At 40.5% G+C, this 23,060-nt stretch overlaps 1 protein-coding gene across 1 annotated transcript in view; it reads left to right on the forward strand.

Annotated features, from left to right (window-relative positions):
* Positions 1–23,060, forward strand: part of LOC122347919 (dynein axonemal heavy chain 2-like) — a 101,353-nt gene that overhangs the window by 13,527 nt on the left and 64,766 nt on the right. Inside the window, 10 exon segments of the mRNA XM_043243172.1 lie at positions 681–881; positions 1,557–1,713; positions 1,883–2,057; positions 6,846–6,947; positions 6,950–7,007; positions 7,220–7,382; positions 8,399–8,502; positions 10,121–10,277; positions 13,763–13,796; positions 13,799–13,844. Of these exon segments, the coding sequence (XP_043099107.1) occupies positions 681–881; positions 1,557–1,713; positions 1,883–2,057; positions 6,846–6,947; positions 6,950–7,007; positions 7,220–7,382; positions 8,399–8,502; positions 10,121–10,277; positions 13,763–13,796; positions 13,799–13,844 (1,197 nt within the window).

The following is a 23,060-nucleotide window of genomic DNA, read 5'->3' on the forward strand; positions in this document are numbered from 1 at the left end:
CATAGACACATTGTTATTTTAAATGACTATGGATAATGTAACTTCACGCTCACTCAAATGATGCTCAACACTATTTTTTTCTTGAAAAACTAATTTCATTTACACTAGGTATGTTTGAACTGAGATAACAAATTAAATTGTTATTAATAAGGCAATCGTTATGAGTGAGCAAAAAATACAAAACAATCAAATTACATTATCTTACAGGTCAATTTAAACAAAAGTAATTTAGCAAGCATTAATATTAATTAAAATCATTGTCTTTTAAAATACCTGAGAATATATAGTGCAGAGAGAATTAAGTACAGATATAATTACAACATTCTAAGGAAGAAAAAAATAAGAGACAGGCAAAACGTGTTTATCTTTGAAATCTTTTGAAATCCAATTACAGACTTATCATGGGAAAATAAATATTGTTGCTTTCACAAAAAGTGTTAGAGAAATGTTAAAAGCCATTTTGAGAACTTGTCAAGGTGTCTTTTATTATATTTTCCAGGTAAACATGTTATATATATTTTTTGTTTGTTTGTTTGTTTTTGTTTTTTTAAAAAGGAGCACATATTTTGTGTTAAAATTTACGTAATATCATTATTATATATATGTTTTCATTGTGTTATGGTTTAGCTTGATGAGAATCATTTACTGCATTTATGCTCTGTCTCTCCCTCTTTGTGCAGATACACAGAGGTGGCGAATAATGTCCAGAAGGAGGAGACAGTGTTAAGTTTGCAGTTTGTGTTGTTGGACTGTTCTCCACTCAAATTCTCTCTGTTGCAACACTGTAACGAGTGGCAGAGCAAGTTCACACAGCTGCTCAGCCTTATGGCCAGTGCCAAACTAAAGGAATTGCACAGCTTCCTGCAGAAAAACACTCTCAGGTGTGTGTGAGAGCTCTGTTCCAAAATTGTGCCTCGCTGTCTGCTCTCTATATAAGCAGCTGGGATCCTAACTGAAATGAAACCTCATAAGTGACCGATTTGAAACGCTCTTCATGGGCAGCGACCCTTTTAATGGTCACTCATGCATGCCACAGCAATTAACACCCCTCACGTGAAGAGCATAAGAGACTTGACAAACCTCTCTGTTGATTCCAATAGAGTCTGACATTAGCTTGTTGCTAAGCTAATGGTCTGACATTGTAATAAATAGTTCCATAGACTAGCAAGAGAATATTGTGGAGATTCAGGGCTTTTTCTTCTTAAATCAGTGTTACTTTGGTAGTAAGATACTGTTATAGTTTTTAATTAATATTTTGAATTAGCAGAAGTTCTTATTTCTGTTTTCATTTTATTGTAGTTCAAATTTTAGCAATATTTGTTGAGTAGCAACAGCCCTGCCACAGCATTTCATCACGCAAAAAATCACTCAGAATTTCTTATCAGCTCCATAGCAACATATACTATAAAGTTACATTTGTAGGTAGATCAAAAGGTTTTGAAACATAGCATCTATATGTGACTAGTTCTGAGTTATTGTGTGTAATTCAGTTAATTCAATATGCATTAAATATTTACCATGCGCATTTACCAGTCATTGGCTGTGTGTGTTTTCAGGGTGTCTCAGCCTCCTCAGACTCTGCCGGAGTTGGGAGAGAGTCTAAAACTTCTGGAAACTCTGCAGGCAGATTTGAGTAAGATAGAAATTCAGATTCCGCCCATCCACGAGCAGTTTGCCATCCTTGAGAAATACGAGGTTGCCGTCGACCCCGCTGTGAGTGTCGCGCCACACACACACATATACTCCCTCAGGTGTTCCAGTCAAATCGTCTTCTAAATACACTTTCATCTTTTGCCTCCATTCCATATTTGACTGTGCTTTTATTTGACTCAGCGCTCTTAGATTTTCTTTTCTCCCTCGCTCTTTCTTTCCGTCTCTGTAGGTGTTGGAGTTGCTGGAGGCTCTGAATTCAGAGTGGGTGTGGTTCCAGCAGGTTGTGATTGACAGTGACATCATGTTAAAGAAACACAAAGACATGATGAAGAGTGGGCTGATCCTCTCCTCTGAGGAGTTTAAGAAGAAGACACAATCTGCCCTGCAGAGCTTCAATAGCAATGGTGAACGCACACATACACATCAACATGGGAGATTTAAATGTTACAGAATGGGAAACACACACACACACAAAAACGCGCGCCAGTAGGATGACTGCCAGTGCTGTCTCAGACCCTACTGTGAGCTTCACATCCCTGCATGCCTATTTTCTGTAGGTCAGTTCGCTACATGGGCGGCACCGCAGGCCTTTGCTTTCAGGGACCATGGGTGTTCTGCGTTGTGGGAGTGCTGGGTAGAGCCATCAACCTCCCACATGCCCCACGGCACATCACAACCAATTAGCCTTGAGATAATGTTTCAGAACGCCATGGAGCCTCACCTACAGCAGAAGTGACCGTCACGCTGACATCCTGCCCTTGACTGCACTCTCAGCCTGTCTGCTGCCCTGTTTCTTTTTTTCTCCCTCTCTCTCATTGTCCCATAATGCTGCTCCACCTCCTGCTGGTGTCTCTGCACTGTTTATTCTCTGCTCTATTAAAACCGGGATTGAAAAATTCTTTTTTCTGTCTAGCGCTGCCACCTTTCTTCACGAACAAAGTCACGTTGTGCCGAAATGTATCAAAGAGGACAGAGTTTTCGTCCTACTTTTCCTTCCCCCTTCTTTCATTCATCCCTTTTTCTTGCACTGCTTTGCTCACTCGCTCCCCATCTCGTTTCCATTGTGTTTGCGTTACCTTGTGATCGTTGATAGCTCTGTGAAGTCTGTTGTTTTTCAGTTTGATCTCATGCCATTCCTTCCCGGTGTCTTTTTCTTCTATGTACTTCTCCTCCCAGTATGAGTCCAAAAGCCTTTCCGTCTTGATTCAGACAAAGTTAGAGTTTGGCACAGCCGATTAACGCAAGAGCTTTGCGCTAAATCAACACGTGGCAAACACACTCAACGCTCACCGTTATTATTTCCTACAACCCCAGAATTTCTGAACGTGGGCGGCAGCTGCAACTTGTTGAGAACGGTGGGATTGTTTGGATTGTTCCTGCAAACAATGGTGGGCTCCTTCAGGTTAATGAGGCCAGGAAGCAGCTTTGTGCAGGGAGAGAAATTTGTATTCAAGAGAGAGAGACGGTTTCAATAATATCACACTCATTCAGTCCAAACACATACTACTGGCCCCTGCCAAGGTGCCCTTCAAAATCTCATCTCCTGCTCTCCATGGACCCAGCGTGACTTTCTCCTCTCAGATTTGGCGCGAGGAAAAATACGACATTGCGTTTCTCAGCGCAGAGCCAATTAAACATGTATGATTGGTTGAAGTCTCCAAGGCAGATTTATCAAAAATTTAGCACATTTTAACATTTGCTAATTAGATTTTCTTTACGTTTTACTCTGGCACAACGGAGAGAGAATGGGCGTCATCAAACCTCTCAACACCCGTGCTCCTGAATGCGTTCTGCTCCAGCGACGCACCTCAACATGTGCTAAATGCTTCAGTAAATCAGACTTTACACAAATATTGACTGGAGATCCCCGATGGATCTTCACATACTGCCTAATGGCTTGCCTTAATGCTGAATTGTGTAAATGTGTGTTTTTTGTAATTGCAAGAGATGCAAGTGTGCGATTTAGTCAGTGTGTTAGATGGAATCCATTATAAACGCTGACAGACGTAAACATTCGCGTCTATAAACATATTACAGAAGCTTCTGGGGCAGATAATGGGCATTTGCTGGTGTTTGCGCAAGTGCGTTTCAGTGTGTTACTGTAAATGTTGTGTGTTATCATCCTGAGATGAATGAGGCACTTTTCAAAAGATCAAATATCTCGTAAATCAAAGCTGTCGCAAGTGTGCGTGGATCGTGGGAGTCCAGGCTTGTGAGTGGAGCTGGGTCCGAGCCAGAACTCACACTCTGCTCAGGAAAGAGACCTACTGACCTGCTGAGCTCCCAACTGTGAAACCACATTAATAGCACATTGTGAGAAACATGCTCACTTCGCTAACTTTCTGGCCATTGAGAATCCACTGAGCTTTTTTTAGAGTGACAAGCTGCTCTCTGGTGAAATAACAGCCAAATATGCAGTTTTAAATCATTAACCATATGCAGCTGTGTCACGTTCTCTGGACTCTTTGTTTATGTTTTCGTTTCGTGCCATGTGCTCCCTGTGCCCTGCCTTCCCTCTGTGTTAATTATGTTATTGTCATCAGCTGTGTCTCTCACAATTACCCTGTGTATTTAAGTCCTGTGTTTTGAGTTCTGTTTGTCCGAGTGTCGTGGTCCTTACCTGATGTCTACCCCTGTGTTTATCCTGCCTGCCTGCCTGCCTGCCTGTTCGACCTGCCTGCCTGTCTGTATATCCTTTATTTTGCCATTTTTGGAATTAAACCCTTTTATTTTCATTTAATCTCGTTGTGTGCTCGTTATTACCATACAACCGTGACAGAGACGCTCGGACCAACAAAAAGTAAATAGCGCGTATTTTTCTCCCTTATTTTTTTTTTTTGCCATGTTTGCCCAGTTCAAAGACCCAAACTTCTCATCCGCCTGCTGGAGCAGGGGATTGCTCTCTCGAGGACTATACAGAACTATTTCTCGAACTGGCTAACGACTCCGCTACCCGACTGCTCTCTGCTCGAACTCTATTTCCGCGGACTTAACACCTCCAGCCAAGCGCAGCTGTCCGGGAGCGGTCTCGAGAGAGCCTCGCCCGCACGTGCGTCGAGTGGGTGCTGGTGTCCTGCAAATCTACAATGATGGTTGTGCCTGAGGACAACGACACCAGCCCCACTCCAGATCCAGAGCCTAGCTCAACCCTTCACCGCATGGTCGAGCCTCAGCCTGAGCCCACCGCTGACACGGGCGGAGTCGAGCGCGACCACGGAACCATCGCCAGAGAGGCGACAGAGCCGTGGAGCGTAACAGGACCCGAGCCGTATCGCCAGACCAGGTGCGCGAGCCAGCAACGGAGCTCCCAGCGGTGGAGACAGCCGACAGCGATGAGGCGCTGGAGTGGAGCTCCGCCTACTGCACATCGGCTGAGGATGAGCTGATCATCCACCTGGGGCTGCTGGATCTGCAAAGGAGCTGGATGATGTAGACTTGGACTTGGACTTAGACTGGGCACCTCCCCTGTATCCCGAGTTCCTGTTCCCCGCCCAGCCGTCCCGTTAGCCCGCTGGTTCCGCCCAGCCGTCCCGTTAGCCCGCTGGTTCCGCCCAGCCGTCCCGTTAGCCCGCTGGTTCCGCCCAGCCGTCCCGTTAGCCCGCTGGTTCCGCCCAGCCGCCCCGTTCAGTGCCCGCGCCACGTGCGCCTCCTCCAGTGCCCGCGCCGCGCGGCGCCTCCAGTGCCCGCGCCACGTCGCTCCTCCAGTGCCGCGCGCACGCGTCGCGCTCCTCCAGTGCCCGGCGCCACGCGCGCTCCCTCCAGTGCCCGCGCCACGTGCTCCTCCAGTGCCCGCGCCACGTCGCGGCCCCCTCCAGTGCCGCCTCAAGTTCTCCCACCCTCCCACCCTTGCCATACCATATCGATGGATCCCAGCAGCCCCGCGCTCATCCTCAGCTCACCATCCGAGCTCTCGCCCACGGGTCTGCCGGTCTCCATCGCCGTCCGAGGTGGACGATCCCTCGCCTCACCGTCCTGCCTCTCTGAGACCCAGACTCCTCCTCGGCCCGTGACCCGTCGGCTCCCCTGGGCTCCTAGCTCCTCCTCTCTACACCGTGGTCCGTCAGTCCACCAGCTCCACCAGGCTCCATCGTCCCTCCGCTCCGCCTTGGTCTGTCGCCGACCATCCGTCGCCTCTGGATTCCTCTCCTCTCCGGCTTTGCCTCGCCCCTCCATCCCACCGGCTCTGTCAGGCTCCTCCTTCCCTCCGGCTTCACCTCAGTCCTCAGTCGCTCTGGCTCCGCGCGCCCTTCCCGTCCCCGTCTCCGTGTCCGTCGCCGAAGCCTGCGGCGGCGCGCTTGAACCTCCAGCGCCTCGGCGTCACCCTGGCTCTTGGCTCTCCGTCTCCACCTCGGTCTCCTCCTTCACCTGCTCCGCCACCGTCGGTCGGCCCCATGGAGTCGATGGCTGCTCCTCCTCCATGGCTCCTCCCTCCGTCGGCTCCACCTTGGACCACCATAGCTGGGCTCTGGATCTCCTCCTGCTCCGGACTCCTCCTGTCTCCTTCCTGGCTCCTCCCTCCGTCGGCTCCACCTTGGACCACCATAGCTGGGCTCTGGATCTCCTCCTGCTCCGGACTCCTCCTGTCTCCTTCCTGGCTCCTTCCCCCATCTACACCTCCTTGGACCCTTCTGCCTTCTGCCTGCCCCATCCGGGCGATCCGTCCTCCACCAGAACCTCCTCCCAAGACCCGGTATCCCCAAATCCTAGTCATTTTGGTTTTGTTTGTTTTTTTGTTTGTTACCCTTTAGGTGCGAGGACGCACCTTCCGGGAGGGGGGGGTAATGTCACGTTCTCTGGACTCTTTGTTTATGTTTTTTCGTTTCGGCCATGTGCTCCTGTGCCCTGCCTTCCCTCTGTGTTAATTATATTATTGTCATCAGCTGTGTCTCGTCAATGACCCTGTGTATTTAAGTCCTGTGTTTTGAGTTCTGTTTGTCCGAACGTCGTGGTCCTTACCTGATGTCTACCCCCTGTGTTTATCCTGCCTGCCTGCCTGCCTGCCTGTTCGACCTGCCTGCCTGTCTGTATATCCTTTATTTTGCCATTTTTGGAATTAAACCCTTTATTTTCATTTAATCTCGCTTGTGTGCTCTCATGCTTACCATAAACCGTGACAAGCTGTTTGCTTGTGTGTGTGGTCTTATTTTTTTCTTCATGTTTATGATCTTATTTGTGTGTTTATGTATGTGCAGGTCCATTTGGCAGCAGTGTAGCCCCAGATTCTGCACTGCAGCAGGTGTCAGAGCTGCGTGCCCAGTTGGGGGCTCTTAAAGAAGAGCAGCAGAACATACGCTCGGTCTCAACATCTTTAATATTGAACAACCGGCCTCTAAAGACATCCTCACTCTTGAGAAGGTGCCTATTCACTGCTGTTACAGTAATAAAAAACCTCTCTTCGTACAATACATCACAGACACAAAACTCAAAGCACCACAACAGAGTGCAGACAGGCTGAAGGCAATTCATTGGTCCTGCGTGACAGCAAATTGAACAATATTGATACTGTTGGTGAAGGTCAGTTCTGGTTCAGTATACTCTGACGTTTAGATTGTGTTTGTGTATGTGTGGACATGAATTACCTGCAGCAGGTATGGGAGATCGCCCAGCAGTGGGAAGCTCTGTGGGATGAGTGGAAGTGGGGTCACTTGGCCTCTCTGCAGACCGAGGCCATAGATAACACTGCCCAGAACATGTTCAAGAAACTCCACACACTCAGCAGAGAGTTCAAGGCAAGCCAGCACAACATGCCCTACAACTCCGGTGTTAACTTTAGTCAGTTCCATTGCCAAACTGAAATTTTTGGGAGTTTCCATTAAACAATGTGTAGAATAACACAAAAGTTATTGTTTAATCTATTTAATCTTAAACTACAGTATATACAAATAGTATATAATAGTAAATATCTAAACATATAAAAATATTTAAAAGATTAAAAGTTTTGGCAATTAGAAGTTTCCATAAAAATATATTTTCCACACTGATAATTATAATAAAAATAATTTTGAAGGAACACCTGACAAAGGGTAATGACAGCTGTCATCACAGGGAGAAATTACATTTTATAAAGTAATAGTTAATTTATAATAATATTTCAAAATATTAATGTTTATATATATATATATATATATATACACAATTTTATTATATTATTATTATTTATTATTATTATTTAGGTAATGTACCTGGAAGTGATCTTCATATTCTATGTAATCAAACAGACTCTTTCTTTCCAGGTGTGGTAATATGTATAATATATAAAATAATACAGGTGATATTTATTAATATGCACTTTTGATTTTAAAATGTAATTAAGCATCACAGTTAACAGGTTGAAGACCTTTACATAAAAAAATAGCAGCCATCAGGACCCACTTAACAGCTATCAGCAACGTCAGTGATGTCTGAGTCTCTCACTCATCTTCTACTGTACTCACACACACTGATGCTACTTCATTAGGGTCCAGCAGAGACTCTCATTTCTTCCTTTCTCTTTGTAACTGTGATAAAAGCCCTTTGTGTAGCTAATTACCCTTTAAAGCTAATTTAGCTTCTCTTCTCACCAGCTTCTCATTATCCTGACATTTAGCTTTAAGCAGATTAGAAACACCTGCTTGATTCAGACCCTTTGGGTGCTTTTCCACTGACAGGAGATCAGTCCATCACAACACAGCACTCAGCATTTTACACCGCAGCTTGCAGTGGGATCCTGACTTTTGGAATTGCTATTGTGTGTGTGTTCTTTCAGGACAAGCACTGGGAGGTTGTAGAGTTCTCTAAGAGCAGGATCGTGCAGTTTAAGAAAATCATCCCGCTGATTACAGACCTCAGAAATCCAGCCATGAGAGAGAGGTGGGGGATTTCACACACACACACACACACACACACACACACATGAATCAGTGTCCTCAGCATAATGAAGTGTCATTCTCACACTAATCCTCCTTATCAAGAGTGGTTCCTGACAAAATGACATGTTGTCTCTTCAGCTGACAATCTCTCTTTGTAACTTCTCTCTGTTCGGGATATTGCCCTCTGTAGTTTATGACCTAAGGTGTGCTGTAAAGTCTGGCTGATAATCATCAGCGGCAGAGGTTCGGCGCCGATTGCTGTTCTAGGATCAGCTGTAATCCCACACCTTGACAGCCAACCCTCAGTTAGAGCTCGTCACCTCTCTCCTCTCTATCACGCAGAGCGTTTGTGCACTCCGGCGCCTTCCCTGCCGAGAGAAACGCGACGTTTTCCACTCTTCGTTTTTCTGCCCTGTCATTCGCTCCCTAAGCCATCTGATTGGATCTGGCATTCCCAAAACAACAGTCCATCGGCCCCAATCAGGCGTGCTACAACAGCCCTGGTGGAGACGGCAGAGACAGGCCTCACGTTCCCCTGATGACAGCCGGCTAATCACACTGATGTAACCCTCTGAAAGATCCCTGTTAGCGTATCCCGCTGGCCGGCGCAGCACATCGGGGAAGCAGATGAAAATAAACAGAGCTCCAGCCTCAGAAGTCCATGACCGACAGAACGGGAGACAAAAGGAGCGAAAGAAAAACAGGCACTCATAGGAGAGATCGTGTCCCAGAATGCTTGGGCCCGATCTCAGAGGGGCTAGTCATTGGCAGGATATTTTTTTTGAAATAGCGGTGTTGTGTTTTGTTGTGGATCAGATGTACTGACGGTCTCTGTGGATTTCTTTGAGAGAAGACAACAAGCTGTGCGTCATGGCTGCGGGATCTCTCATGGGAGAATTCAATCCTTGCGCTGTCGTTGCCCGTCACACCTGTTTATTATGACAAAATCTGACCGTCAACATGACCAGTCTTTTGTGACAAAACAGCACAGTGGACTGTTTTCCTTCAGCTCTTGAAATACTCAACATAACACACATTCTTTGTATTTTTACCTTAGGAATTTTGTTTCATACCTTTAATTAATGAATTAGGAACATCATTTCTTCTAATGGCCTAAACAAAAGCTCTGTTTCAAAACTTATTGGGCTATATAAGCATGTTTATATAGACGTATTGACCTTAAACACTGGATAAGATGATTCATTTTTAATGACGGCTTTTTAATATAAGTATTATATATGTTTGCATATTCTAATATATGTATTACATTGTTTCTATTGCCTATTTGCATCATGTATTTATCTGTTATTATTTCAAAGCAATGTATTCTGGGATTGCCTTATCTATGAAGGTTACATGTTACTTTAGAATTTGGTAAAATTTTAGGAGGCATCATAATTAAGTTGCCATCCTTTTGGAAAAGCCTTCATCTCAGAAACTGCGTCTAGGTTGTTTTAAAATGCTGGCCCGTAAGCAGCTCGTTAGTTTTGGAATAGATCAAATGTCTTTGATAAAAGGTTTTCCATCGTATTTGAGCTCAGATTCATATGTCAGTGTCAAAGCGTCTTGGCTAGTCAGATTTTATCTTCAAAAGATGGTGTGGATCTGGTCTTTTTTAGACATTGGGATCAAATAAGGCAAGAAGTGCAGCAAACATTTGACCCGACCAGTGCAGACTTCACTCTGGAGAAGATTGTGGCTTTGGGCCTGGACCACCATGCAGAGCGGATCAGTGACATATCAGGAGCGGCCAGCAAAGAGCTCTCAATAGAACAGGTATGATATGCCTTTTCAGAACTCTCTCTTTCTCACTTGAGTTAAATTATTTCCTTTTGTCACTTCAGACTTGAAAAGACTCTTCAGTGAAACATTCTACAGAGAACAGTTTATAAGAAAAGTTATTTTCTGAAATGAAAGTGCAACAAAGAACCCATTTTCTCATTGGTTTTGCCACTATGTATGGTTTATTTGAAATTAACAATGTCCTTTTTATTAGGTGTTAGGTTCTTCAGCTCAGCGTATTGGATTTAAGGTTTTTTAAAGCAAAAGATAAATGAAATTGTCCCCAATCCTTCTAAGAAGAATTAGAAAATTTACTGAAACTTTCACTTAAAACATTGTGGAAACCTAAAAAGCAAAAGTGCTAAAAATTTTACTTAAAATTTAAGCATAGTATGAGGCTGTAAAACTTTGATTAAAACAGGAACCTTTATTTTTAGTTGTATCTTCCTCCTTCACTTTTGTTTCTATTTCTTTTGTCTCTGTGTAGGACTGTAAGTTCATCAGGGTTCAATTCTCTCTGCTCCTCTCGCAGTGCATAAGCTCCTTAGGGGTTCGGTATGTTAAAGAGAAAACGAAAGTCACTGTCAGGAGGATTATGGTCAGAGGTCAGGTTTAGAAGGTCAAAGATGATATCCTCAGGGTGACATCCGGTAGTCAGGCCGAACCCAGCAGAGAATCACAGCAGATAGTCTGGCAGCAGTGCAGATGTGCTTTTCATTAGTCAAACAGTTTGAATGTAAAGGCAGTGGTGTTCATGAGTGCAAAGATATCAAGGCTGATCTTGGGTTATACTATTAGTCAGATTTTTAATTACTTTAAAACTTAGGCCTGTTTCACACATTGCATTTGTGGCCCTCCAGGCACTTTTTTGGTTCCCGTTTGGCGCCCACATTACACCATTTCAGCACATAAGCAGCAATAAAAGTAGCACTTTAGTAGCTTTGTTATGCCGCATGTCATTACTGGTTTCTGTGTCAGAGTAAAAATGGAAAAATTGTAATAAAATAATCACATTGTGAAATGAGTCACCGGTATAATAAATACATTTATAATTCTAAGTTTTAAAATCACATTTCACATTTATTTTACACATTTATATAACTTTTTTTACCCTACTGCTCTGATGTTTACTTTTTAGGAAGTTAATGTTTTTATTTAGCAAGAAAGCATAAATTAAAACCCGTTTATTTAGTTTGTATTAGATAGAGATGGAATTCAAAATCTTTTTATGACATTTGTCACTTTTACTAAATTACTAATTTACTACATTTTAATTTAATTTACTTCTAATTATTTAACAAAAAATCTATTCTCTTAAATTTCTATTCATTAAAAATCATATTTTCTGCTAAATTATTAACTGTGCACATACTATAAATTACATTCTAAAATATTTTCAGACATGAAACTTTTAATTGTAATAATATCTTAATCACAATATTTAACACATTTTTATAAAATAAATGCAGCCTTGGAATAATATTTTGTAAAACTCATCAGAAAAAAATGTACTGTTAACATTTTATAATTTTTTTGTTGTTGTTGTAATTTTGGCTTTTATGAAGCAACAAAATGCTAAGAGAAAAACAAGTGCCCCGTTGCTTGAAAAAAACCCTTTATGTCAGTTAATGCAAATTCACAAAGAGCACTTTTTATTCAGTAAAGATTGACTGAATCCAGATGCTTTAAGCAGTGTATAGCTATGCTTTGGGTTCTGTGTAAACCATTTGGATATAAATGTCATTCCATCTTCTCATGTAAATTAGATTTCATGGCTATCAAGTTTGTAATAATTCTCAATGGCATTCTTCAGATATCCATTATATTATTTGTATTAATTTATGGCTGTTATTGGAAGAAATATGCAATGTAGTAAACCAGCAGTCACTTTATTTTCTGCATAGAACTGTTGTGCAGCAGAAATGCCTTTAGTATAAAAACAACAAGCTACGTGTTGCAGACACAGGATGTGTGAAACAGGCCTACGAGCCGACTGGTTTACAGTCCTATTTTAGACTTGAAAAGAAAAATTTCCTGGACGGTGTTCAGTAATAGTACAGTACAGTATGAGTGCAGTGCTGCTGGAGGCGTCTGTCCCCAGGCTGCAGTCGCAGGTCATGTGTGGCAGCCACAGGGGAAATGAGCCTTGCGCTTAATTTCCTTCAGCGCAGCCTTTACTGCCCCTGCAGAGTAGAGCTGCCCTGTCCAGCTGTCAGACTGTGGGAGGCTGTACTCCTCCCCTCCCCTCTCTCCTACTTTCTTCCTCTCTTTCTTCTCACTTTCGGCCCAGGGAGATTCCCAGACGTTCTGCTCTGAGCTCGCAGAGGTTACAACAACACAGCTTTGGTTCGAGAGCGGCAATGGGAGAGCAAACCCTCATAACCCCCAAAGCACAAAGCGGTTCACCTAGAAGTCACTCGCAGAGAGAGAAGAAGAGAAAGACAGATAGAGTGTAAATGAGAAGCTTCGTTGGCTTGGTGCTCGACTGGTGTTTCTGGAAAGACCCGTCCTCTGACGTTTAATTTGGGGCAGCTTTGCAGGGGCCACTATTAATGGTATTTCCTTGCCACTAGTCTCCTAACATCCTCACAAAATAGGTGGCTACCTTTTTAGCTCTGGTCATATGTCATTTCTGGCCAGGTTTTATGGACAAAAATGGTTTATTGTCTATTGCTAATAGTATAGCAATGTATGATTTACAGCTCATACAGAAAACAAATATTTATGTTCGCTTTTATGCAACAAAATCTTGCCTTAAAAGGCAGCTCACATTTTGAGAAATTCTCCACTTATAAGAAACAACCAAATGTTTTTTTTAGGTATATGTACATTTCTAAATAGATTTTGAAACATTTTGCAATAACTTTATAATGCACAAAAGTGTTTTCTATGTAGGCAGCTCACTTTTTTAAATTCAGCTATAGCTTGAATCTCCTGTGATGCCAAGAATGCTTTGTAGGTGCCAGCTCTCTAGGTTTAAAAAAAAAAAAAAAAAAAAAAACAGCGTTTAAATGTTTGAATGCTTTTAAGATGGCCAAAAATGTTGTCTAGTTAGACAGCGCACTATATTTGAAGCATAGCAAATGTTCAGATGTGTCTGTGATACTAATAAATGTTGTCTAGGGTAGTAGCTCACTGGGATTTAAAAGACAGATGATTTAAATATTGAAATGTTGTCCAAAAATGTTGTCTAGATAGGCTGCTTTTCTAGGCTTTAAAATATATACAGTAAATGAGAATTGTAATTGTGATATCTGGCATTTCTAGAAAGACTTCATCTATGACTTTTATTGTGGGGGGGGACTTTGCAGGGGCCCCAATCAATGTTCTTTCCCTGTCACTAGCCATCTAACATCCCCACGAGACAGATGACTTCCCTTCCAATCCTAATATAATGTGGCATTCAGTGCTGAGGTGGAATATGTCTGGAAAGATTAGTGCTAACATTTAAAAGCCTAATGCTGACCTCTCATTTACAGACCCTGGAAGGCATCACAAAGACATGGGAGGAAACATCCTGGACATCACACCCTACAAAGACAAAGGTCACCACAAACTGAGGTGAGGAGCCAGAGGTTCCAGAAGGTCAAACGTCTAAAGGTTGCAGAGGTGCTCAATAAGCAGAATCTTAAAAGATGATAATGATGATTCAGCATCCTGAGGTGGCTGAGATTCTCTGTAAGTCCCTGGCCTGAGGGTCTGTTCACACAACAGTTGATGCAACTAAATTAAATTATTTAGTTTTATTTTATTTTCACAATAAATGTCATTTGCAGCATAATTTCCTTCAGAAAAATAAAACACAAGAACCCCCAAAAATCAGGTCTAAAACACTTTGTCTTTCCTAGCAGCTTGCTACAGCCTACAGCTTCCACAAGCAGACTTTCTATCCTAATTGGGGAGGTGTCCTAATTGACTTTGCCTAATTGATGTATTGGATTTTTTTACAGAGACGTAATTGTACAATAACTTTCATGCTTGTCCAGTCAAAAGGTAATTGCTGAATTGTGTTTTTTTTTTTTGTGGCAGACTCCTGTCCACCTAGGGACTGTTAGTGGCTTCATCCATGCTGTTACAGCACTGTAATGTGAATATATTAGTGCCAAAAACAAGCCATAGCCTAAAAAACACCATTCCTCAACATGATGGAGCGCCCTGCTGCAGGGGAGAACCGCCACGCGTGAGGAGCCAGTAACTCCACATTATCATATTACTCTGTGTGACGCAGAGAAAGGAACGAGCAAATGAGACAAAACACTGGCTGTGTTTTAAAACCTAGTGAGCCACCTACTGCCTACTGGACAGACATTTGGGCATTACAGGCATGTATAAATGTTCTTATCTTATTTAATGTGCCTATGATGTGGAAAAATGCTGTTTAGATAAGCAGCTCACTAGGTTTTGAAAGACAGCCAGTGTTCGAATGAACCTTTGATATCCAAAAATTCTGAATGTTGCTCAGTAGCTGATGTGTTGCTCAGTAGCTTTTGAAACACATCCAGTTTTTAAATGCACCTTTGATGCCCAAAAACACTGTCTAGGTGGGAAGTTCACTGGGGTGTGAATCACAGCCACTGGCCGGACAGCATCGCTCTCTCAGAGTCCAGTTCAAATCCGTGTTTGACAGCCAGCCATGTTTTTATACACAGACTAAATGGCTTATCAATGCCAGGGCACCTTGAGCTCTGACACAAACATAATTACTATCAATCTCCTTAGAGAGCAGGACTCAGAACGGCTGCTTTAAGCCTTCTGGGCAAACAAGTCAAGGGTCCAATAAAGAACATAAACTAACTGTCTATGAACGAATAAATACTAGCGGGAAAAGCCATTTTAGTGTTTAGATGAGCTCAAATGATGCTGTCGCTCTTTTGGGTTTGATTGAGACCATTCGGAGTTTCACAAAGTGTTTAGTGCTCACAATTATACAAACGAGCTGTGAGCAGATAAGAACTGGAGAGGATGCTTTGTGCATATGGCAGCCGCACAAAAGCTCTAATCTAATAGAATCATTTGTACAAGCAGCCTCCTTCCCAAGGGCTGAAAGTTTTCTGAAAATGCCTTCAGGCCTGTTCGTATTTAGCTGGAAGCAGTGTGTGTGCGCATGTATCAGCGTGTTTATGTGCACGTTGCGGGATGAATCGGAAACGGCTCAAAAACGTTGTTTGTGAAATTCTTTAACTGTTTGTCCGTTTTGATGTAAGAGAAGTCCCACGGAGTTAGCTTGTTTTTGTACATCTCTACAGAGACTTGTCATATAGATTCTTGCGTGCTTATGTAATTTTGCATCAATACAGTTTGTGCAAGTTTACCTCTGAGGACAAATTGGTGTATGATATTTCTTGTTGGTCCAGTGAATTTGCTCATAAGCTCACGCACACACAGCTGTTTATATATCGGCCATTCTACAGAACTAATGCAAACTGCTGGAGCACTTTTAAAAAGCATTTAAGTATTCAAATCTTAGATGTTTATTAAGATCATTCTATTATCTGTTAAAACCCACAATAATATAAAAAAATATCTCGAAGTTATATATATATATATATATATATATATATATATATATATATATATATATATATATATATATATATATATATGTTATCTAAGTTATAAGTTATCTATATAGTTTTATATATTTATGGGAGGTGGTTGTCCCGAACCCTAACCCCTAAATTTGAACTAAATTTGAAAAATATCATGTTCATATTCAAAATGATTCTGTTTTCTTTGTAAATTTTGAAACTGTTAAAAGAATCTGCATTTTTCCACTAGCAAAAGTGCATGCTTGAGTCCATTGGCTAAGACTGATTTTAACTAAAACCATACATTTATGGTCAGGAAATATCCTTGCATCCCCCCTTCCTCATAGCTATATGGTGTAATTAGATACTGTAGGCCCCATTATTTTGAGGTAAATGTGTTTAAAAGTCTGAATACCTTTTTCTGCATTTGAGCACACTTTTTGTAGGAATAACATTTACTTTTTATATGTATGCCACTGTTTAGGACTGTGCTATCTAACCACATGCTGATTAGCATCTTTGATCCAGGTTCAAAAGTGTCTAAAATGGTCACTTTTGAAAAGGAACATTTGCTGGATTTTCAGTAGCAACATCTTTGTTTTTAGGGTTTTATCCCATAGAATTGTCATTTTACCCTTTACCCATGTACCCTTTTATTCAATACTTTTTGAAACCTTCATTTGCCAAAATAGCAGCTTCTTCTGTAATGCCTGATGAGGTTAGAGAACACCTGACAATTAATCAAAGACTATTCCTTCATCCAGAAGGATCAGAAGCTTGGTTTTGTGCCCAGTGACATATCGGTGTGTTTTTTTTTTTTTTTTTTTGTCTGGTTGGAAGATCCAAACATGGCCCATTATAAGATTTTTGACAGATGTCCAGGTCCTCTAGCAAAAATATAGGCCCACAACATAAAAGTATATTACATTGTAAACATGAGGTACTTTTTATCCCCTTTTAAGTTGACCAAACCCATGTTGAGTGTTTGCTGTTAAAAAGATAATTTTTTAGCTACATCTGACCACAGAATGCCAGTCCCATTTCCAGTCGTGCTTGACAACTGAATATGCTGGAGATAATTTTTTGGCAAAAGCATTTATTTCTTGATTTATTTCTTGAAGCAACCTAAACAATATGTGTTGATGTAGGTTCTGTTTGGTAATTTCTGACCCAAGACTCAACGTTTTTCTGCAATTCTCTAGCTGTGACCCTTGGAGAGTCTTTGGTCACTCAAACTCTTTTTCACACTAGGACGACATAGACATGTGTCCTCTTCCAGGCAGATTTAGAAAAAAATTTGTTGATTGGAATTTAATTATTGCACTCACATTAGAAATGGGAATTTGCACTGCTCTAGCTATTTTAAAGCCACTTTATAATTTGTGAGGCTCAATTACCTTTTGCTGCACACCAGAAATATATTCTTTGTTTTTAGAATATCTAGGGGTACCAATAATTGCGACCTCCATATTTGAGGAAAAACATTTATTTCCTTATGGTATTGCCCCATTTTACCCATTTTAAATTCTTATTCTCCAGTAAAATTTTATATTTTTGTGAATTCTTTAAATAAATCAAATCAAAAGGATTAACAGTGCAGATTTATTTTCAAAGCCTTCTTTGATCATATTTACCAGGGGTGCCAACAATTCTGACCACGTGTGTACAAACAATTGTTTTGGGAAAAAGACAATTTGATTTTAAGATGTTTCCAACTCTGACTTGGGACTAATTTTGTAAAATGACAAATGTATATGCAACCCTTTACCACATCCTTATGACCACAGTCATAAGTAGCACAGGTATATTTGTAGCAATAGACAACAATACATTGTATGCATTGCAGAGGACTTAATTTGGACAACTTTTTCTCAATATTTCTTTGTACTCTCAGATCAATTATTTCAAAAAGTTAAAACTAAGCCAAATATTGTTCAAACAAACTCTCAATGGAAAGCTTATATTTTTAGCTTTCACACAATGTATAAATTAGGGGTGTGAATCGGCACTTGTTTCGTGATTTAATTAGATATCACAATGCATCACAATTATATCAAATTGATTTTGAGCATTTTTATTAAATTATTTATTATCAAATTATATAAGAAGTCTACTTTTTAAAATAATTATGTTATGTTTTATTAATAAATAATTAATTCATTATTGTTAAGAATTAAAAGTAGGCCTAAATATAGCTTCAAAATATACAAGCAAATATAGGCTAATGTAATAAAGGTAGAAAAGACAATTACAAGTGACAAAGAAAAAGCACTTTCAGTATCTGTTAGTTATTGCCATTTGATTATTACAGATGAGATCATAGACACTGGCCATTTTATTAGACTGCTTTCACACTAATGTACAGATCTATTTTCACATATCAGATGTTTTGTCCTTTTCTGAAAACATAACTGGCTGTTTACATCAATTTCGTATCATAAAAGTAGAAGTGCTCTGCTCTGCGAGCTTCAGACCAAACAAAGATAAAGCGTACATGAAAATCTGTTTGTACGTGAGCTTTGTGCATCAAATACATACTGCATCACAAACTGCAGAAAAAGAAAGAATACAAGGAGAAGACTAAAATAGCAGCTTTTGGAAGCACAGCGCTCATTCTGTGCAATGAATCCCGCCTCGTTTGTCTCTATAACACACACGTGCCATATGGAGATTTTGAAATAGAGAGTGCATTTTATTAGTTCTGTGACAAGCGCATATGTGAATTACATTAATATATATAGGCTATAATCAATTATGATCTATTTGATTATCGATGCAGAATCGTCCTTGTCCACATCACGGTGCATTGATTCAACCATTAATTTTGACACCCTTAGTATGAATCCCAAATTAAAAAATTACCCTTATGCTTAGTTGTGAGGTTTAGAGTATACACACACACACACACACACACACACACACACACACACACACATAATGTACTTTTTGTTTTACAGTTCATAAAAAAATTGTGGGTGGGTTAGTCTATAGTCATTTAAATAAATAAATGTTATGTATAAAACAGTAAAAGCTGTGTTCTCCTTCTAGATGGATAAGTAAATGTGTTTGTACTTAGCTACAGTTTTGGGTCAAAATTGTTCCTTAATGTTAACTAAATCTGACAAAACCTTCCTGTGGAGACATTCTCAATTGGAAAATCAATGCATAAATAAAGAAAACACTTATATATATATTTATTATTATTTTTCTTTTGGCGGTCTGAATAAGCCATTAATTTTTGTCTGTGGTCTCCATTAAGATATTGATCTACCTGTATTTTTGTCCTTCATAGACTTGTTTTCATTTAGATCAAATTAAATACCCCATACATTCCCATCCTGCCTAAAAAGTCTATGTAGGAAGCGGCTCAGTCAGAAACGTGACTGTGTGTATGTTTAGTAATGTGCGCAGCGTCATAAAGACTGCAGCTCTCGGTGCTATAAGCTGTCATATGCGTCAGTGTCTCACACCCACCTGTGAGAGAGAGACAGACAGAGAGAGAGAATCACAGGGGGTGGTGTCTTGCTGACAGGTAGGCATAGGGAGAAAAAAGCGAACGAACGGATATATAGAGAAAGAGGGGGAAGATTCCTATTGCATATTTCTAGAAGCTTAGATCTTGCAGAGCAGAGAAGGATGTGGTCTCTCTCTCTCTCTTTCTCTCTCCCCTCTTTAGCACACATACCTGCTGGTATTGTTCGTCCCTTTCAGTGCTGCAACAAAAGGTGGACATATGCTTTATCTTTAGTTCTACCTCTCTCACTCGTCTTTGATCACTCTATTTCTTCCTCTGTTTTTTTGTCGGTGGGGTGTATGCCATATCAACAAATACTGTGTGTTTAGTATTCAGCGGTGGGGTTGTATACAGGGGACAGAATCAATTCCAAATTACTCAGGCTCTCAATAACGGACAGCCCCGTCCGCAAGGAGAAAAGATGATTAATGATGATAGTATTCATGATAGAAGCTGAAGTGTTCGCACACACACAGATGGAGCCGTGTGTGCGTTAATGGTCCTGCAGTGAAGAGGCTTTCTGTTTGCTGCCGTGTACTTATAATTGAGCGTTTCCACACATTTAGCAGGACGGAGTGCAAATCACCTGTAATTACCACCTACAGCCCCGCATTGTACGCGCTGCACACACACCCATTGTATAAACCCGGCGCATGGAATCATCTCTTTGCCCGCTCTGCAGTTGCACGAGTGACAGTTCTGCAGAATATGTGGTAAAACCGTCCTGCAATGAAGGGTTGACTGACCGATGTACTGGTCTTTAATGACGCGGGACAAAAAGTGTATGCAAACAGTTTTAGCATATGCTAGTTTCTGTAATTAAACTGGACACATACGCTTTCCTTACCAACACTGTATTTTATTTACAGCTTGCTACAGTGCACATTTTTGTCCTGACGCGCATATGCTGCTGTTTGGACGCACACACACAGCTGCAGATGAACGTCCCAGCCTAGTTTTGCTGATGACTAGGTATTTTGAGAGGTCATGTTCTCCTCTATGGGTTTTTCTGTTAGTGCACTGTAAGTTTTGTATTGTGTGTGCGAATATGTGTGATTTAGTAACTATAAGTTATTCAAGATGAGTGGTGAGATGCTTACATAGACAGCATCTTTAGATATTTCTTGCTTCAATTTGAACATGAGTATGCGCTTATGGAATCAGCAGAGGTTGGCACTGTACTAGGTAAGCAGACTGAGTTTACTCTATAGGCGTAGAGCAAAGCTTCACATTCTAACTCACTCACGGTCACTTTCTCTAAATGATCGGCATTTATTGCTTTATAATGGTTTTATGGCTATAGCTGTGACTCATTGGGCCAGGGTAGTACAACACTGACACCTAGTGTGTGTGCATATGTGTGTGTTTATACTTGATTATGTGTGTGTGTGTATACACGTGTATGTTGTGTGCATGTGTGTGAGATAAAGGAAGCAGGAATGCCCTGACCATCTGCTGCACATTAGAAAGAGACCCTCAGCCCAATTCAATTAACATCCACAAGCCCCCTGATTGGGCTCAGAGAGAAAGAGAGAGATGGGAAGAGAGATAAAGGCCATTGCAGGAGTTACTACCCTGCAGTAAATATGAGTTCCAGCATTCTCTGATGAACTCTCCGCATGACAGCGGGGCGAATGGAAAAGTCATTGATCAAACACACACACACACACACACAAACAGTAGACTTATTCAAAGAGGTTATGGAATTGTGTTTGCTATGAAATAGAGGAGAGAAAAAGAAATACCCTTGATCTATGGAGATGTTTGAAGTCTTGTTTAAAACATTTAATAATGGAGATATGGAAGAAATCTTTATTTGGTAATTCTCTTCATTTATCCTTGTTTCTCTTTTACTGTAGTGATCTAAATCTGACATAATTTAACAGGATGTCCCCTATTTCATTTTTGTTTGTACTGTTTTGTATATATCATTTTAACCTTTTTTTGAAGCAATTACAAGCATTTTGAAACTGTATTAAATTAGTCTGTATTAAAATATTTATAAACAGAAAAGGACAAATTATAAAAATGTCCTAGATATGCAAATGTTAATAGCATACTAGACTTTGTTATCTAATGTATGATGTTTTTTATATTTTGTTGTAATAATAGGTTTAGTGTCTCTGCAGACACCATAGTGGCTGTAATTGTTAAATATCTGCACTGTCTCAGAGACGAATACTGTCGAATATTTAGCTAAAATTAAGTTGGTTTCAATAGAAAAAAATATATAATCAGCTTTTTTATTTTATTGATATTTTGTGCATTACTTGTAGCTGCTTTTGTATTGTATGGTGATTTTTGATTTTACTCATAACAGCCATAATTGTGCCAAGAATTTACTTAAGTTGATTCAGTTTGAGTAAATGGACAATGTACCAGTTTTTGTGATGTTAAAAAATTCATTATAAAAGTGAAAATCAATTACAGGTGGCAAATATTGCTCCTAAAAGATTTTTAAATTGACACAGCCCCTTATTTTGATAGCTGTATGTGTGTATGTGATAATGCAGTGGCAGTAGTAATGTAGTCAGGATTTTCAGTCCTCTCTCTCACCTGCTGCTTCTCTGCGAACAGCCTGCAGTGAAGACACACAGTTAGATGATGTGATGAGAGTGATGAATATGACAGATCAAGAGCTGCTGTGCTGTGTGTGTATATATGAGAGAGACCGAGAGAATGAATCCTCTCATCACTGCACCTTTCCCTCTGCTAATATTCACATGTGTGTGTGAGGCAGAGTCAGAGAGAAAGAAAGAGTTGAGAGCACAGGAGATTGAGCAGGTCTCCGGTGATTGGTCTGAATCAGAGGCCTGCGGCAGGCGGGTGGAATGTGTGATCACTTATAGCAGAGGTGATAATTTACAGCCTTTCTGAGTGTGTGAGAGAGACGCCGCCTCTCATAGCAGCCGTGCTGCATCCTTCGACCCACATTTAACAATATCTTTGTTTTTGTCAATAACAACAGTTGTCGGTCAGGACAATATAGCAATGCTAGAAAACGATAGACAAAATAAAATGTGAGTAAAAAGTGTGTAAAATTTCTTATCGTCAGTACTGAAAACAGTTCTGCTGCTTAATAATTTTGGAGAAAATATGATTTTTTTTCAGGGTACTTTGATTAATAGAATGAAAGATCATTTATTTGAAAAATAAACATGTCTTAACTGTCACTTTTGATCAATTTAAAATGTGCTTTTGCTGAAAAAATGTATTTTTTAAAAAATTCAATTGAAAACCTTTTGAAGTGTTGAAACGCAACCAATCAATGACCAGTTTTAGTTACATTTTATACATTGATCAGTAATGTTGGGGTTAAAGTTATGTAATATTGCTGGAGTTATATGCACCCTGATAATCCACTTATACTGTAATAGCTTAAAGCTCATATTAACTGTCTGGGTTTTGAGGATTTAAGCAGGTTCTCTGCCATTCATCTTCAGATATATCCTGTTATATTCTGATATATGTTTTTAATGCCTTCTTTGATGATCATAATCCAAAACTTTGTCAGCAGAGGAGCTCTTCATGGGTCATTTATTCATATACTGTAACATGCAGAAATGCAGAGCATACTAACGTGATTTCTTCTTTCTCAACCATCATCATTCGTGTTTATTGTGCTATATTTTTATGGTGGCTTCGGGCAAAACACCAAGTGCTCATAAGTGCACTTAAACTTGATTAAAGATGTGTTATGATTCAAAGGGTTCTTACCTCCTGTGCTCTACACAT

The sequence above is a fragment of the Puntigrus tetrazona genome, chromosome 7 (assembly GCF_018831695.1).
Source record: "Puntigrus tetrazona isolate hp1 chromosome 7, ASM1883169v1, whole genome shotgun sequence".
Lineage (NCBI taxonomy): Eukaryota > Metazoa > Chordata > Actinopteri > Cypriniformes > Cyprinidae > Puntigrus > Puntigrus tetrazona.